At 46.0% G+C, this 17,681-nt stretch overlaps 1 protein-coding gene and 1 pseudogene across 1 annotated transcript; both read right to left on the reverse strand.

The window, feature by feature from the left end:
* Positions 1-996: 996 nt before the first annotated feature.
* LOC115176410 (protein S100-A16-like) lies at positions 997-10,849 on the reverse strand (annotated as a pseudogene).
* A 5,429-nt stretch (positions 10,850-16,278) lies between these two features.
* LOC115176580 (protein S100-A11-like) lies at positions 16,279-17,678 on the reverse strand. The gene is made up of 3 exons (XM_029736653.1): positions 17,550-17,678; positions 17,116-17,246; positions 16,279-16,576 (listed from the first exon to the last, which is right to left on the reverse strand). Exons 2-3 carry the CDS (start codon positions 17,242-17,244, stop codon positions 16,442-16,444), a joined length of 264 nt encoding a protein of 87 aa, XP_029592513.1. The 5' UTR covers positions 17,245-17,246; positions 17,550-17,678; the 3' UTR covers positions 16,279-16,441.
* Between the last annotated feature and the right edge of the window lie 3 nt (positions 17,679-17,681).

Below are 17,681 nucleotides of genomic sequence, written 5' to 3' on the forward strand. Positions count from 1 at the left end.
CCTGCTTGGCCTGGTACTGTGTGTTTCCAAATGCTGTGTTGGACCCAGATTGGTAGCAGCCAATTTCAGCTGGGGATTAGGTTAAGGCCTGAAACAATGGTTCTGTCTCCCAGTAGGTTAGATGGTAGTGGTTATTGAAATGAAGTGCAGAACATGTTGGAACGGCGTTAGGGAAATATAGGAGATCCAGAGGGGGTCTATAATGTAAACAGCTCAACAGACCTGATGCTGTGGTTAGCCTAGTGGGTGTGTCTGGCCTGAGGCTGTTTGAAAGGGAAGCTGGTACCTGATACAGGATCAGAGGGTACTAACTGAATGGAGACAACACCCTTGACAGGCAGCCATGCATAGCTATCACTTCTGTAACACACACAAACTTATACAAGCAAACAAAATTACACACAAATCCTACATTCATACAAATGCATAGCTATTGTAATAATGTATATTTTAATGACAACTGCACTCCACAAACCAAAACAGCAAACTAAACGTCTCCTTGTTAATCTGTGCTGTTTCTTTGACCAAGCCTCAGGTTATATACACCACTGAATTGTATAGTGTCTGTGCACGTCTTGTTTTTTTAAGTCTGAATGTTTAATGTAACATACAGTACTTGTATGTTGCACCCACTACAGCTCTGAGGCTGCTAGCCCCGGGGGAGCGGAAAGTAGGATTGTATAGATCTGCCTGTATTACAGTATAGACTTGTTTATCTCTCCCTGGTGCAATGCAGCATTGTATTCTGTTGGCAGAAGACGTGTGCGTGTATCCTTGCTGTGCACAATAGGTGCTGTTGTACATTGGTGTCCAATTCAATATTCTGGTGCATCGTGGGCCACGGAGTGTACACGGCTAATTTAGAAGGGGCCGCTGGTGGCCATGGAAGCAGGTGTCAACATATTGGTTCTATAAGGTGTGTGTCTTCCCCATGACACAGGGCGACCTAGAGAATGTCATTTAGGGAAGTGTTAGAGCAGTGAAAGACGACATGACTTTAAAACATTGCCATGGCTTTATTTCAACATGATAACAAACCAATTACTGTAGAAGTGTTGATTTAGAGTAGTTATACTAAAACATGTGAACTGTTAAACTTAATGTCAAAAATGCCTTCATAAAGTATTTATAAAACCAGTAACATTGTTATAACTGAGATGAAGATTGGTAGTGTATTGTAAGCATATAAAATATGTTGAGATGAAGTTAAGTCTGATTATGTAGTGATTATGTAGTGATATACAGCCAAGGGAGATTGACAGTCCATGACAGGTCTATGAGCCTCTATAGGTACATGGGGCCTTATGGCAGTGTTCTTCAATTCTGGCCCTGTGGTCACACACACTGTAATCAATCCCATCAAAGCCTTCACGAGTTTCATCTGGTGTGTCAGTGCTGGAATGGAACTAAAGCCTGCACACCCTGTGGGTCACTAGGACCAGGATTGAAGAACCCTTCCTTATAGACTGCATAAGACATCTTATAGAGTGTCTATGAAGCCATATGTAGTTCCTATGAGGAAGGTGTGGTGTTGGCTGCAGTCCTCTGCTCGCTGAGGGTGTTTGCCACGTAGCCAATCAGAGTCATGTATTCCTGGAAGCTGACCTTCCATCTTTGTTCTCGTCCAATCCCTTACGCATCTCCTTCACTGCAGAGGAACTGTCTGTTCCCTATGAGGTGAGGTGGGGGAGAGAGGAAGAGAGTGGAGATACAGAGAGAAAAAGAGTATCATTAAAGATTACTTCCCCAATAACACCTGGTGCTGATTTGCATTATGACTAGGGGTTGAGGCTCGGGTTCAACTGGGCCGCGGACATGAACCCAGGATCAGGGTTGTGGTTGAGGCTCACGTTTAACCAGGACGTGGACATGAACCCAGGGTCAGGTTGTGGTTGAGGCTCGCGTTAACCAGGACGTGGACATGAACCCAGGGTCAGGGTTGTGGTTGAGGCTCGCGTTTAACCAGGACGTGGACATGAACCCAGGTCAGGGTGTGGTTGAGGCTCGCCTTTAACCAGGACGTGGACATGAACCCAGGGTCAGGGTTGTGGTTGAGGCTCGGGTTTAAGCAGGACGTGGACTGAACCCAGGGTCAGGTTGTGGTTGAGGGCTTGGTTTAACCAGGACATGAACCCAGGGTCAGGGTTGTGGTTGAGGCTCGCGTTAACCAGGACGTGGACATGAACCCAGGGTCAGGGTTGTGTGAGGCTCGCCTTTAACCAGGACGTGGACATGAACCCAGGGTCAGGGGTTGTATTGAGGTCTCACGCTTAACCAGGACGTGGACATGAACCCAGGGTCAGGGTTGTGGTTGAGGCCTCGCGTTTAACCAGGACGTGGACATGAACCCAGGGTCAGGGTTGTGATTGAGGCTCACGCTTAACCAGGACGTGGACATGAACCCAGGGTCAGGGTTGTGGTTGAGGCTCGCGTTTAACCAGGACATGAACCCAGGGTCAGGGTTGTGGTTGAGGCTTGCGTTAACCAGGACGTGGACATGAACCCAGGGTCAGGTGTTGTGGTTGAGGCTCGCGTTTACCAGGACGTGACATGAACCCAGGGTCAGGGTTGTGGTTGAGGCTCACGTTAACCAGGACATGAACCCAGGGTCAGGGTTGTGGTTGAGGCTCGCATTTAACCAGGACATGAACCCAGGGTCAGGGTTGTGGTTGAGGCTCGCCTTTAACCAGGACGTGGACATGAACCCAGGGTCAGGGTTGTGGTTGAGGCTCGCGTTAACCAGGACGTGGACATGAACCCAGGGTCAGGGTTGTGGTTGAGGCTCGCCTTTAACCAGGACGTGGACATGAACCCAGGGTCAGGGTTGTGGTTTGAGGGCTCGCGTTTTAACCAGGACGTGGACATGAACCCAGGGTCAGGGTTGTGGTTGAGGCTCGCGTTTAACCAGGACGTGGACATGAACCCAGGGTACGGGTTGTGGTTGAGTCTCGCGTTTAACCAGGACGTGGACATGAACCCAGGGTCAGGGTTGTGGTTGAGGCTCGCGTTTAACCAGGACGTGGACATGAACCCAGGGTCAGGGTTGTGGTTGAGGCTCGGGTTTAACCAGGACGTGGACATGAACCCAGGGTCAGGGTTGGTGGTTGAGGCTCGGGTTTAACCAGGACATGAACCCAGGGTCAGGGTTGTGGTTGAGGCTCGCGTTTAACCAGGACATGAACCCAGGGTCAGGGTTGTGGTTGAGGCTCGCGTTTAACCAGGACGTGGACATGAACCCAGGGTCAGGGTTGTGATTGAGGCTCACGCTTAACCAGGACGTGGACATGAACCCAGGGTCAGGGTTGTGGTTGAGGCTCGCGTGTAACCAGGACATGAACCCAGGGTCAGGGTTGTGGTTGAGGCTTGCGTTTAACCAGGACGTGGACATGAACCCAGGGTCAGGGTTGTGGTTGAGGCTCGCCTTTAACCAGGACGTGGACATGAACCCAGGGTCAGGGTTGTGGTTGAGGCTCGCGTTTAACCAGAACGTGGACATGAACCCAGGGTCAGGGTTGTGGTTGAGGCTCGCGTTTAACCAGGACGTGGACATGAACCCAGGGTCAGGGTTGTGGCTGAGGCTCGCGTTAACCAGGACGTGGACATGAACCCAGGGTCAGGGTTGTGGTTGAGGCTCGCGTTTAACCAGGACGTGGACATGAACCCAGGGTCAGGGTTGTGGTTGAGGCTCGGGTTTAAACCAGGACGTGGACATGAACCCAGGGTCAGGGTTTGTGGTTGAGGCTCGGGTTAACCAGGACATGAACCCAGGGTCAGGGTGTGGTTGAGGCTCGCGTTTAACCAGGACATGAACCCAGGGTCAGGGTTGTGGTTGAGGCTCGCGTTTAACCAGGACGTGGACATGAACCCAGGGTCAGGGTTGTGGTTGAGGCTCACGTTTAACCAGGACATGAACCCAGGGTCAGGGTTGTGGTTGAGGCTCGCATTTAACCAGGACATGAACCCAGGGTCAGGGTTGTGGTTGAGGCTCGCGTTTAACCAGGACGTGGACATGAACCCAGGGTCAGGGTTGTGGTTGAGGCTCGCCTTTAACCAGGACGTGGACATGAACCCAGGGTCAGGGTTGTGGTTGAGGCTCGTGTTTAACCAGGACGTGGACATGAACCCAGGGTCAGGGTTGTTGTTGAGGCTCGCGGTTAACCAGGACGTGGACATGAACCCAGGGTCAGGGTTGTGGTTGAGGCTCGCGGGTTAAACCAGGACGTGGACATGAACCCAGGGTCAGGGTTGTGGTTGAGGCTCGGGTTTAACCAGGACGTGAACCCAGGGTCAGGGTTGAGGAGTAGTGATACAAGGATAGGTGGAACTTACAGTCATGATGTTGCCGAGCTGTTTATTGACGAGGCCCTGGAAGTCCTTATCTCCGAGACTGCCCTTCCCTTTGGCAGACTTCAAATACACTCCTACCACTGTCTGGATGGCCGACTCCATAGCTACTGGGAGAGAGGAGAGGATACAGAAAAATCTCACGTTTAGACAATTGAATGCAGCAACTGTTTCACTGGAACTGTTAAGACAAGGTACACTCTTAGAAAAAAGGGTTCTTAAAGAGTTCTTCCGCTGTCCCCATAGGAAAATCCTTTTTGATTCCACATAGAAAACTCTGTGGAAAGGGTCCTGCATGGAACGCAAAAGGGTTCTACCTGGAACCAAATGGTTTCGAACTGGAACAAAAAAGGGTTATTCAATGGGGACAGCTGAAGAACCCTTTTAGGTTCTAGATCGTACCTTTTTATCTAAGGGTGTAGAAAGAGGACGTCAGAATAGAGGAAAGAATGAAAGAGGGATGGAGGAAGATAAGGAGAGCCCGGTGAGGTAAACTGAGGAAAGGATGGAGCGAGAGAGGGACGGGAAGAGTCTGAGGTAAACAATGGGAGCTGTGATGTCTGATGGAGAGAGGGATACCTGATCACCATAAGCCAGCAGAAGGCTGGCTTCACATTACTACAGCTAAGACCTGTCTGTTACACACTCTCTCATATATATATATATATATATATATGGGTCTGTGGTTGGCTAATGTGTTTGTTACAGCAGAACTCCAACAGGATAGTGTGTGTATGTGGCATCAAGGTGGGATATGAAACAAAATCTACACCTGGCATCAGACCATGGGTGTGTTCCTGCTCTCACTCACCCACTAATTAGGCTAATGTAAGAACAGTCCTACTTGGCCTAGGTCATATATATCTACCCTACCCCCTCTACAGTATCTCTAACCCCTTCTCTTTAACATTAGGGTGATGTCCTGAGGGTAGGTCGGGTGATGCCCTGAGGGTAGGTCGGGTGATGTCCTGAGGGTAGGTCGGGTGATGTCCTGAGGGTAGGTCGGGTGATGTCCTGAGGGTAGGTCGGGTGATGTCCTGAGGGTAGGTCGGGTGATGTCCTGAGGGTAGGGTCGGGTGATGCCCTGAGGGTAGGTCGGGTGATGCCCTGAGGGTAGGGTCGGGTGATGCCCTGAGGGTAGGTCGGGTGATGTCCTGAGGGTAGGTCGGGTGATGCCCTGAGGGTAGGTCGGGTGATGCCCTGAGGGTAGGGTCGGGTGATGTCCTGAGGGTAGGTCGGGTGAATGTCCTGAGGGTAGGTCGGGTGATGTCCTGAGGGTAGGTCGGGTGATGCCCTGAGGGTAGGTCGGGTGATGTCCCTGAGGGTAGGTCGGGTGATGCCCTGAGGGTAGGTCGGGTGATGTCCTGAGGGTAGGTCGGGTGATGCCCTGAGGGTAGGTCGGGTGATGTCCTGAGGGTAGGTCGGGTGATGCCCTGAGGGTAGGTCGGGTGAGGTCCTGAGGGTAGGTCGGGTGATGTCCTGAGGGTAGGTCGGGTGATGTCCTGAGGGTAGGTCGGGTGAGGTCCTGAGGGTAGGTCGGGTGAGGTCCTGAGGGTAGGTCGGGTGATGTCCTGAGGGTAGGTCGGGTGGTGCCCTGAGGGGTAGGTCGGGTGAGGTCCTGAGGGTAGGTCGGGTGATGCCCTGAGGGTAGGTCGGGTGAGGTCCTAGGGTAGGTCGGGTGATGTCCTGAGGGTAGGTCGGGTGATGTCCTGAGGGTAGGTCGGGTGAGGTCCTGAGGGTAGGTCGATTGATGTCCTGAGGGTTAGGTCGGGTGATGTCCCTGAGGGTAGGTCGGGTGATGCCCTGAGGGTAGGTCGGGTGAGGTCCTGAGGGTAGGTCGGGTGATGTCCTGAGGGTAGGTCGGGTGATGTCCTGAGGGTAGGTCCGGGTGAGGTTCTGAGGGTAGGTCGGGTGATGTACTGAGGGTAGGTCGGGTGATGTCCTGAGGGTAGGTCGGGTGAGGTCCTGAGGGTAGGTCGGGTGATGTCCTGAGGGTAGGTCAGGTGATGTCCTGAGGGTAGGTCGGGTGATGTCCTGATGAGGGTAAGGATGAAGGGTGATGTCCTGATGAGGGTAACCCTAGAGCCCCAACCCACAGGTAAATCTCCCATCTGACACTGTCACACCTGAATGCGCACACACACCAAAATGCATGCGCATTCCCACAAACACACACCTGTCCCCTGGGCCTAGGCCAATTAGGACTGTTCTTACATTAGCCTAATTAGTGGGTGAGTGAGAGCAGAACACACCCATGGTCTGATGCCAGGTGTAGGATTCTGTTTCATATCCCACCTTGATGCCACACATACAGCAGAACTCAAACAGGATAGTGTAACAAACACATTAGCCAACCACAGACCCACACGGCTGGACATCTATCATCATCTTCATCCCTCATCACTATTTCACCAGCCTGCGGGTGCCCCGAGCAAGAGACACCTACGCACATGGCCCATAATAGGACACACTGTGTGTGGTCTCTGTAGTTGAGTTGGTAAAGCATGGTGCCAGTAACACCAGGTAGTGGGTTTGTATACACGCATGACTAAGTCGCTTTGGATAAAACAGTCTGCTAAATGGAATATATTATTACATCAGGGATGGGCAACTGGACCCCTTTTGTAGGCCCACGGATCAATTTCCACACACATACTTCAGGAACTCTGTCAGGGTCTCAACTTACTGTTGAGTTACAATAGTAGAAACACAAGGTGACATTTCTAAATGTGGTTGTGCATCAGCTGTTTCTCTGTTATGTCAGTCACTCAATTAGCCACGTCAGCCTAAACATGTTATATTGTTATGTCAGTCACTCACATAGCCACGTCAGATAAACATGTTATATTGTTATGTCAGTCACTCAATTAGCCACGTCAGCTAAACATGTTATATGTTATGTCAGTCACTCAATTAGCCACGTCAGCTAAACATGTTATATTGTTATGTCAGTCACTCAATTAGCCACGTCAGCTAAACATGTTATATTGTTATGTCAGTCACTCAATTAGCACGTCAGCTAAACATGTATATTGTTATGTCAGTCACTCAACTTAGCCACGTCAGCTAAACATGTTATATTGTTATGTCAGTCACTCAATTAGCCACGTCAGCTAAACTGTTATATTGTTATGTCAGTCACTCAATTAGCACTTCAGCTAAACAGTTTATATGTTATGTCAGTCACTCAATTAGCCACGTCAGCTAACATGTTATATTGTTATGTCAGTCACTCAATTAGCCACGTCAGCTATACATGTTATATTGTTATGTCAGTCACTCAATTAGCCACGTCAGCTATACATGTTATATTGTTATGTCAGTCACTCAATTAGCCACGTCAGCTATACATGTTATATTGTTATGTCAGTCACTCAATTAGCCACGTCAGCTATACATGTTATATTGTTATGTCAGTCACTGAATTAGCCACGTCAGCTATACATGTTATATTGTTATGTCAGTCACTCAATTAACCACGTCAGCTAAACATGTTATATTGTTATGTCAGTCACTCAATTAGCCACGTCAGCTAAACATGTTATATTGTTATGTCAGTCACTCAATTAGCCACGTCAGCTAAACATGTTATATTGTTATGTCAGTCACTCAATTAGCCACGTCAGCTAAACATGTTATATTGTTATGTCAGTCACTCAATTAGCCACGTCAGCTAAACATGTTATATTGTTTATGGTCAGTCACTCAATTAGCCACGTCAGCTAAACATGTTTATATTGTTATGTCAGTCACTCAATTAGCCACGTCAGCTAAACATGTTATATTGGTCAATCTTAACGTGTAGTAATCATGGTCAAATTACCGACCGGGACCCCATGTTTCATCAGATTAAATGAATATTAAAAACAGCAAACATTGGTCTCATGGCAAGTGTAGAATCGCAGAAAATTCACTCAAAGAATTTTGTTTAGGGCCCCCAAAAGGCAAGGGCCGGTTCTGACTGCATGTGTGAGTATGGATGTGGGTACACGGACCCACAAGCTACTGTGGCACCTCATGATGAGGTCTGCCCATCCTTGTTATATATATATATTGTGTGTGTGTGTGTGTGTGTGTGTGTGAGCCCTAGATCAGAGTGATTGATGAGCAGATCGATCCATGAGTATCTTTTTAGACCCAAACAGAGGATGTAATGAGACTAACTGGTGTGAAACCAAGCTGCCCGGGCTGCACCAGAATACAGAACCCTGGACAGGACTCGGTCAGCGGGAGGGAGGAGAGGAGAAGTTAAGAGACCAGAGTTCAGTAGGTGACACTAGTTTGGTGTTTTATGTTTGAAGCACTGCGTTGGGAAAACCAGGTCAACTCTGGCTCCAACAAGACCGTTTTTTATAGATTTTTTTCAAATGTATTTAACGAGGCAAGTCAGTTAAGAACAAATTATTATTTACAATGACGGTCTACACCGGCCAAACCCGGGCGACGCTGGGCCAATTGTGCGCCGCCCTACGGGACTCCAAATCACGGACGGTTGCGATACGGCCCGGAAACAAACCAGGGAGTCTGTACTGACACCTCAAGCACTGAGATGCAGTGCCTTAGACCGCTGTGCCACTCGGGAGACAGACATGTTTAATTGATGTTTAATAAACGTCACTAGGAATTTACTTTCACATCCAACTTGTGTAAGAAAAGTTAGGAGTTACTTTCAACTATTCAACATGATTTAGGTAGTCTACACTGAATAATGTTTATATGTGTTGACATGATAACAGCTGGTTTCCATAGCTAAGCAGGGTACAATAGAGGTATGTATCTGGATGGTAGACTTGATGTGACTGAAGTGAATTACCTCCTGTATTCCACTAGGAGACAATGTTCAGGCAGGAACTGTAGGACTGTGGCGTCACTTTTTATTTCAACGTACCTCTATATTTAAGTTGATGGCATGACGTTGAAACAATGACGTTGTAAAATATGTCTAATCAAATATGAAACAGCGTAATTTCATCCATATTGAATGATGAAAATGATTATGTTTTTAAGTGGAATTGAACAGGATTTCAACTTATACATGGTTCTGATTATTATGTTGAAATTATACTGATGTAATGTAATAACCTTTTCGTCAGGTTAAGTCAATGTATTTAAGTTGAAGTTTTACCCACATTTCAATGTTTCCAATGCTGGTTGAAACGACATGAAAACAGTACTGGTTGACCATGTTGATTCACTTGGCAAATAATGTTGAAACAACGTTAATTCAACCAGTGTGCCGAGTGGGTTGTGTGTCTATAAAGCATTGTGGGTTATACCTGGCTTGACCTGGGATGGCATGGCTTGCAAGGTGATCATCAACCTGAAAATGTACATATTTGTCTCCTTTCCCAACACATTTAGGGGATAGTCATGTGGCAGGCTGAATGTGGCGGAGAGAACTTGCTGCAGTCTAATGAGGATAATCATATTCAGAAGGCTTTGGGTGGGTCACAGCAACGTTTGAGAAGCACTGCTACAGGCCTAACTAAATAAAATGGGCAAACTTTCACACAATAGTTTATTTCGAGCCAAGTCTACTCACTCTCTCCATGCCTATGAACTGTGTGAAGCTCGGTTCAGTGGACTCGTTTCACCTGCATGAGCTTTGATTATTTCAACGGCCAAGCAGAATCAATCAGCGGGGATGTGATGTGTTCAATAAGTTACAAGGTGTGACTGACTCACTTCAGGCAACCATACCTGCACGGTGCTGTCAACGGCGTTTTCCACAAGCCATTTCTCCCCGCGCTACCAACGTCTTACCGTTGGTGAATAATTCAGGGTGAAAAGACTAGAGCGAGCTGTCCTAGCTGCTGTTACACAGGGCCACGTCGGTGTTGAGGTTGTACAGACTCGAACGGATGTCATTGTCCACAAGCTTGTAACGACAACAACTACCGAACCGTTCACCCTTCGGCTCGTGCACCGTGGTTTTGCGCCCCCCCGCCTTTAGCCGAACTAATCCGGTCGATTTGTAGAGTGGTCCCGAGGTAAAACGGACAGGGGAAATAAATAAATAAATAAAGACGGGCTCTCTGGTTTGTCCTGAATTGTAAAGGGGTTGGGGATTGGGTTACCGACCAGGACAAGCCGATCCCTGTGCTATCATGCTAGGTGGGTTTAGGACAATAGATCCGCTCGCAAACTATACATTATTAATGTTCGGACGGAGGAACATGTTCTGGGAGGCCCATTTGGATCCATCAGCGCAATGGCCTGTTTGAGTCAACGGAACTTCTGACAAACAAGCTAGGCTACATACTTCAGTTACTTTATCTACTCACCGTTAGATTGGGAATGAGAAAAAACAAATGTGCTCGATGTCAGTTATCTTGTCCGGGCTCTCTCTGTTTCTCAGTCACTCTTCTCAAGGCTCAAACTTGATCAACTAGTTGCACTCAAAAGAATCTCTTCCGTGATAGACTTTTTCTTCACCAAACTTTTTTGTATTGTGTCATAGAAGGGCGTGTGGCTGGGAAAGGGAGGCGAGTGGCTGGGAAAGAGCAAGGGAGATAGACGAAGGGGGAAGGGCTGCCAACAGATTCATTTTATGGTGTTAATAACTACTCTTTACGATATGAAACGTTGATTTGAACCTTCTGATCAACTAGTGGGTCAGGCGGCGCCCCACTGTCTGATTCATATCGCGTGATTTCTGATGATTTCCTCGATTATATCGACTGATTGGTTCTGAATGGGGTGTTAATAACTACTCTATAGTTTAGCAGTTATTTTATTTTCATGTTTACAATAGATGGTTTATTGTAGACATAGCCTATAGTTTGATTCTAAACACAATTTGTAGCCTTATGATAAACTTAGGTATGCTATTATGAACCCTCCACAAAACATAAAAGTTACTTAAAATTACTTTCCACAGATCAATGTTAGGGATGGCTCAAATATTTTAGCCACCACATTGCATCAGCACCTTAGTGAGCAAGTGTGAACAGGCAATAAGGTGTGTGTCTGTGCATGGTAGTAGACCGAGTCATATTTCCACCACACCCTTAAAGTCAACATCAGTTCGAGTTTATTCAACCACATTGCTCAGACACACAAACCATAATGTATAATTATTCACAAAGCAAGGAGAAACTTAGTCATGTAGAACTCAGATACATTAAGATCATATTCACAGCCATGTTTTTAGTCAGTTGGTTATTTACACGTAGGCTACATTCTCCCGTGGCATGTATTCATGGAGCCAAGGGAAGCCAGGCTTCACCAAGAAATGGACCAAAAAAAAATAAACAGATAAAATAATACATCTTTTGTCTCTGTGTTTCATACATTTTTTCCCTTCAATTCACAAGAGGTTGAATGGATCTCACTGGAGAAAGCAACCAAGCGAGCGAAACAGCACCCCTCTGTCTCTGTATGTGTAGCCCATCTATCTGATGCTGTCTACTCAAAAAGAGAATGATATTGTTGCCGCCTGTAGCATTGAATGCAAGGGAAGCCAGTGAGCATTTGGCCTCCCTTGATAAAAAAATTATACAGTGATAGCCAATCAGCGTTGAGATAAACTAAGTAAACTCAGCTGTGAATGGTCCTGGCCCAGCCTGAAGAAGTGTCAAGGGAAGCCAGTTTGGATTTGGCTTCGCACCAATCACATCACATCAAAAGCCAAACGTCATTGACAGAAAAAACTTGAATTGTTGCATCTCGTTGTGTTGTTGTCCTCTGGTGGCTAGCTAGCTAGCTAAAATTGGCCCTTTCCTAAATTAGCCATGGATGGAGAGGGATTTGGACATGTGGTTTTACTTACAGTGCATTTGGAAAGTATTCAGAACCCTTGACCTTTTGCACATTTTTTTCCCTTACAGCCTTATTCTACACACAGTACCCCATAATGACAAAGCAAAAACAGTTTTTTAGAAATGTTTGCAAATAAAAGAAGAAACTGAAATATCACATTTACATAAGTATTCAGACCCTTTACTCAGTACTTTGTTGAAGCACCTTTGGCAGCGATTACAGCCTTGGGTCTTCTTGGGTATGATGGTACAAGCTTGGCACAGCTGTATTTGGGGAGTTTCTCCCATTTTTCTCTGCAGATCCTCTCAAGCTCTGTCAGATTGAATGGGGAGTGTCGCTGCACAACTATTTTCCGTTCTCTAGAGATGTTAGATCTTGTTCAAGTCCGGTCACTGGCTGGGCCACTCAAGGACATTCAGAGACTTGTCCTGAAGCCACTCCTGCATTTTCTTGGCTGTGTTCTTAGGGTAGTTATCCCGTTGGAAGGTGAACCTTTGCCCCAGTCTGAGTGTTCTGGAGCAGGTTTTCATGAAGTATCGCTCTATAAATCGTTCCCTCGATCCTGACTAGTCTCCCAGTCCCTGCTGCTGAAAAACATCCCCACAGCAAGATGCTGCCACAACATGCTTCACTGTAGGGATGGTGCCTGGTTTCCTCCAGACGTGACGCTTGGAATTCAGGTCAAAGAGTTCAACCTTGGTTTCATCAGACCTTATTTCTCATGGTCAGAGTCCTTTAGGTGCCTTTTGGCAAACTCCAAGCGGGCTGTCATGTACATTTTACAGAGGAGTGGCTTCCGTCTGGCCACTCTGTAGCAGCTCTACTATGCACCGCATGAGAACCAAGAAATGAAGAGCGACACCACGGCTGTCTTTTAGGCTTTTATGTTGATCTGCAATAGTATTGTGAAAAGACAGGACAGGAACACATCAGTCTCCAATGCACCATCTGACAAGCTGTTCTACACAAGAGCATGAAGAAAGGTAAAACACATATCCTGTCTCACATCCCCAATACATTGCTAGGTGCTTTCAGTGTTGACAGTACCAAAATACAACAACTCATGTACAAAAACACTGCAACACAAACAAGTTACAATGTGAAATCGCCTTTATCCCATTCAGACCTTAGAGGGCCAAAACTACATCTCCCATAATGCAACACCATCACTAGTTGGTAGCTCAGCTAGCCGTCTGCATCACAGAAAGGCATGCTAGCTAGCAACACTTTTAGCACTCTCTAAACTATATTAATAACAATAAAACTCTGAAAGTTACGTGTTTCAATAGTCTCACACTCCCTTATAACAATATCTACAGCATTAACCTTGGGATGTTTTATTTATTTCACGTTACGGACTTCTACAAAGGAGTAATCTGCAACCTGTACCTTTCTCTCTCAGTGTTTTCCCAGACTGAGGAGAGCGGGATCTATGGGTAGTACCAGGGTGTTAGTAGGTGACGTAAGCACCCAGATAAAATAAAATACATTTAATGAAATAAAACCCGAAGATGTTAACATCATTCAGCAACTGTAGCTGCCCACCTAACATCAACAGGCATCACCAGTAGCGCAACAATTACAATTAGAAACCAAAAGCAAAGTTCCTGGCGATCATAGCGATCTGACTCCCCCCTTCTGTCTGAACTTGGAACATTCCTGTTCGCGGGCTTTGGCCACTGACCCTCAACCTGATTGTTCTGCTCTGCGTTGTGTACTATTCCAATAATCTGAAGTTTGCTGGAATAACCATTTTAACTCTACTACAACTCTATGAAAAAGGCCTGATTGGTATGGAGTCCTGTAGAGATGGTTGTCCTTCTGGAAGGTTCTCCAATCTCCATAGAGGAACTCTGGAACTCTGTCAGAGTGACCATTGGGTTCTTGGTCACCTCCCTGACAAAGGCCCTTCTCCCCTGATTGCTCAGTTTGGCCGGGCAGCCAGTTCTAGGAATAGTCTTGGTGTTTCCAAATTTAATTTATCCTTTAACTAAGCAAGTCAGTTAAGAACAAAATTCTTATTTACAATGACGGCCTACCCCGGCCAAACCTGGACGACGCTGGGCCAATTGTGTGCCACCCTAAGGGGCTCCGAATCACAGCCGGTTGTGATACAGCCTGGATTTGAACCAGGGACTGTAGTGACGCCTCTTGCACTGAGATGCAGTGCCTTAGTCCGCTGCGCCACTCGGGAGCACCATTTAAGAATAATGGAGGCCACTGTGTTCTTGTGGGCCTTCAATGCTGCAGAAATGTTTTGGTACCCTTCCCCAGATCTGTGCCTCAACACAATTCTGTCTTGGAGCTCTACGGACAATTCCTATACGACCTCATGGCTTGGTTTTTGCTCTGACATGCACTGTCAACTGTGGGACCATATATAGACAGGTGTGTGCCTTTCCAAATCATGTTCAATCATTTGAATTTACCACAGGTGGACTCCAGCCAAGTTGTAGAAACATCTCAAGAATGATCACTGGAAACAAGATGCACTTCAACTCAATTTCGAGTCTCATAGCAAAGGGTCTGAATACTTTCGTAAATAAGGTATTTCAGTTTTTTATTTGTAATACATTTGCAAAAATGTCTAAACCTGTTTTTGCTTTGTTACTATGCGGTATTGTGTGTAGATTGATGAGGAACGTGTTATTTAATCAATTTTAGAATAAGGCTGTAACGCAACAAAATGTGGAAAAAGTCAAGGGGGCTGAATACTTTCAGAATCCACTGTGATTCTATGTTCTGGCCAATGATTATAATGGCCATTCTGATCCAACCATAAAGTCATACATTGTGCCTCTGGCCTGAGAGGATGGAAGTTCAACATAGCTAGATGTAGTAGGCTAATATTAACAAGCTGGCTAATCGTTGCACATGAAGGGAAGTAAGACTAGCAAGCAACCATTTTAGCCAGGTAGTCTAGGACAACAAAAACTAAAAGCGTGTACTGTATGACAAAGTCATAGACTGTTTCAGCAACATGAAAGAGAGGAGGATGGCATTGACGTTTCTCTACAAGTAGGGTGAGTCAACATGTTTTTTTCTACTTACGCACTCACACGCACGCACGCACGCACGCACACACACACACACACAAAGTTAATTTGACTAAATTGTTTTTGGTATCTTTTAGTTGTCACTGTATTAGGCTAAGCAGAGGTGAGTTGATGATGTTGACGTTGAAATGGTGCTGGAATAATGGAGGCAGCTCCTGATTTCTTTGTGATAACTGGTGTTCTAAATCAATAGTTGTATCGTAGTCCAAAAATGTCAAAAACATGAACTTGCTTTACCATGCTGTAGGTGATGTTACTGTACATACAATATGCTTTGTGGACTTCCCTAGACAGAGGTTGCTATCCGGAAAAGTTTGGTTGAATTTATTCTGCCACTCTGTCTTCTTGTCGTCTCGGCCTTAGGCCTATATATCACGGTGTCAAGGCATATGAACTAACAGGTTACAGAGCAAACAACGCAATTATCACAACACATAGGTTGTACTATGGCTTTTATTTTTCTGTCTTGGCTTCCCCATTGATTTGCCCCACTCACTGCTAATGATTCTCCCTAGTCTGGGAGCCAGATATTCTGCTGCTTCAGCCAACTCCTTCCCTGCTGTCATACCAAACATGTTTTGTCATAGCAGTCATCATTGGCTGAAGCACTAAGACTGCAAGACTGACATCCAGGCTATGTCCACAATTCTTTACTCCTGCCTAGTGCCTATATGCTTAACAATGGTGTTTTTCTCTTTCTGTCCTACAGCCTCCTGTTCATTTGACAAGAGGTACAACCTCCTGGAAAACACTAGCAGTCTCATTCACAACAGGGCCAGAATAAATTCTGCTTACACACCAAGATTCTCAATTTATACAGACAATGCAGACACAGTCTGATGCCATCACTGCTCTCTCTCTCTCTGTGTGTGTGTGTGTGTGTGTGTGTGTGTGTGTGTGTGTGTGTGTGTGTGTGTGTGTGTGTGTGTGTGTGTGTGTGTGTGTGTGTGTGTGTGTGTGTGTGTATGTATGCAGTATTAGTTTTAGTCTGGCTAGTTTGGCGAGACATAATTATACTCTCAAAAGAAGGAGGGAATTTTGGCTGCGACAGAAAGGGAGAGAGAGGAGAGAGAAAGAAAGAGAGGGAGAGAGTGAGTAGGTCAGGTAGTCATAGATACTATAGTTGTAGGATTCATCCATGTTTTTATTTTGCTGGACCAATCCTCCATAGCTTTATGAAGCACTTGACAATTTAGAAACACAACATGGGATAACCATACCATTAGAATAAGTTATCATTGTAATTATATGGTAGTAACAGAACAAGACATGGAGATATCCTATTGGATAAAGCCGCCGTGTTGATTTGCTAGTCGTCCAATCAGCTGCCAGAACTCCAGGAAGGTGAGCTCTCCATCGTTGTTCTCGTCAATTGAGTCCATGAGTCGGCCGATGACAGCTGGGTCACCAGCGTTCTACAGGGAGGCAATGAGGGCCGTCAGAATCACTAGTTAAGAGGCTTCCTTTCCTCTTCTCAGATTCAGAACCACACTGACTGATCTGATTATGCTTGTCAGAAAAGCCACGTGACGAGAAGAAACCTTTCTACCATCTGAGGTCATGAGAAGGGAACAAGGAAATTAAGCTATTTTCTAGGTGTCACTATTTGGCCATTCTAGAAAGGATGGCGGTACAGCACTTTACAAGCACAAATGCAAATGTCCATTTTAGTATGGCCATACTGATATACCACAGGAGGCAGAGGTTGGAAGGACAAGAGGCATCTGTGCTGTCTATGTCCCCATCTAGAGGAAATTAAGTGGACCAAAAACTGATGTTGTAGCTCACCAACCCTGCTCCTAGAGAGCTAAAGGGTGGATGCTTTTGTTACAGCCCAGCACTAATCATCAAGCTGAATCAGTTGTATTATAGCTGGACTGGAATAAAAGCCTGTGATCACGGGTTATTATAGTATTACTCAAACGTTACCACAGTATAATTAACATGTAATTACCTTAACGAAGTTGGGGAGTTGTGTTTTGACCAGGCTCTGGAACTCATCTCTGCTCAGTGTGTCTGAGGATCCATCACTTCCAGCAAACGCCTTGAACTGGGACACGAGTACACCAATGGCTGACTCCATCACTGACAGAGAGAGAGACATGGGAAGAAAGAATGGAGAAGAGGTAGTGTTCTAATGGGACTAAACAGAATGCAATACAGACACAGAGGAGAGGTTATTGAACTGAAAAATCATCTAAATACGTAGATAAAATACTACAGACCAAGTCAAAGACAGCATTGAGAAAAAACAGCAAGTGTTACAGAGGAGGAGAGAAAGAGACAGGAGGACAGGAGATAGAAACATTAAACAGAGAGGGAGATAAAAGATAGATGTATATTCAACTTATAGAGAAATATGGAGGTAGATTAGAATGATTAACTCACCTGGACACTGCTGCCGGTGGCTGAGGTGGTGAGTGTGTTGAGGTGGTATGTGTGAAGGCAAGTTTCTCTCTCTCGCTCTCTCTTTTTCTCTCTTATACTCACCTCCTCTTCATAAAATCAAGCCCCCCCCTC

Source organism: Salmo trutta, chromosome 37, assembly GCF_901001165.1.
Source record: "Salmo trutta chromosome 37, fSalTru1.1, whole genome shotgun sequence".
Classification (NCBI taxonomy): Eukaryota; Metazoa; Chordata; class Actinopteri; order Salmoniformes; family Salmonidae; genus Salmo; species Salmo trutta.

Bases quoted from the DNA above. Each gene is read 5' to 3' on its own strand.
- LOC115176580 (XM_029736653.1), bottom strand. From the start codon at position 17,244: ATGGAGTCAGCCATTGGTGTACTCGTGTCCCAGTTCAAGGCGTTTGCT. The intron at 16,577-17,115 runs GTAATTACATGT...GCCTCCCTGTAG, and splicing joins AACTCCCCAACTTCGTTAAG to AACGCTGGTGACCCAGCTGT.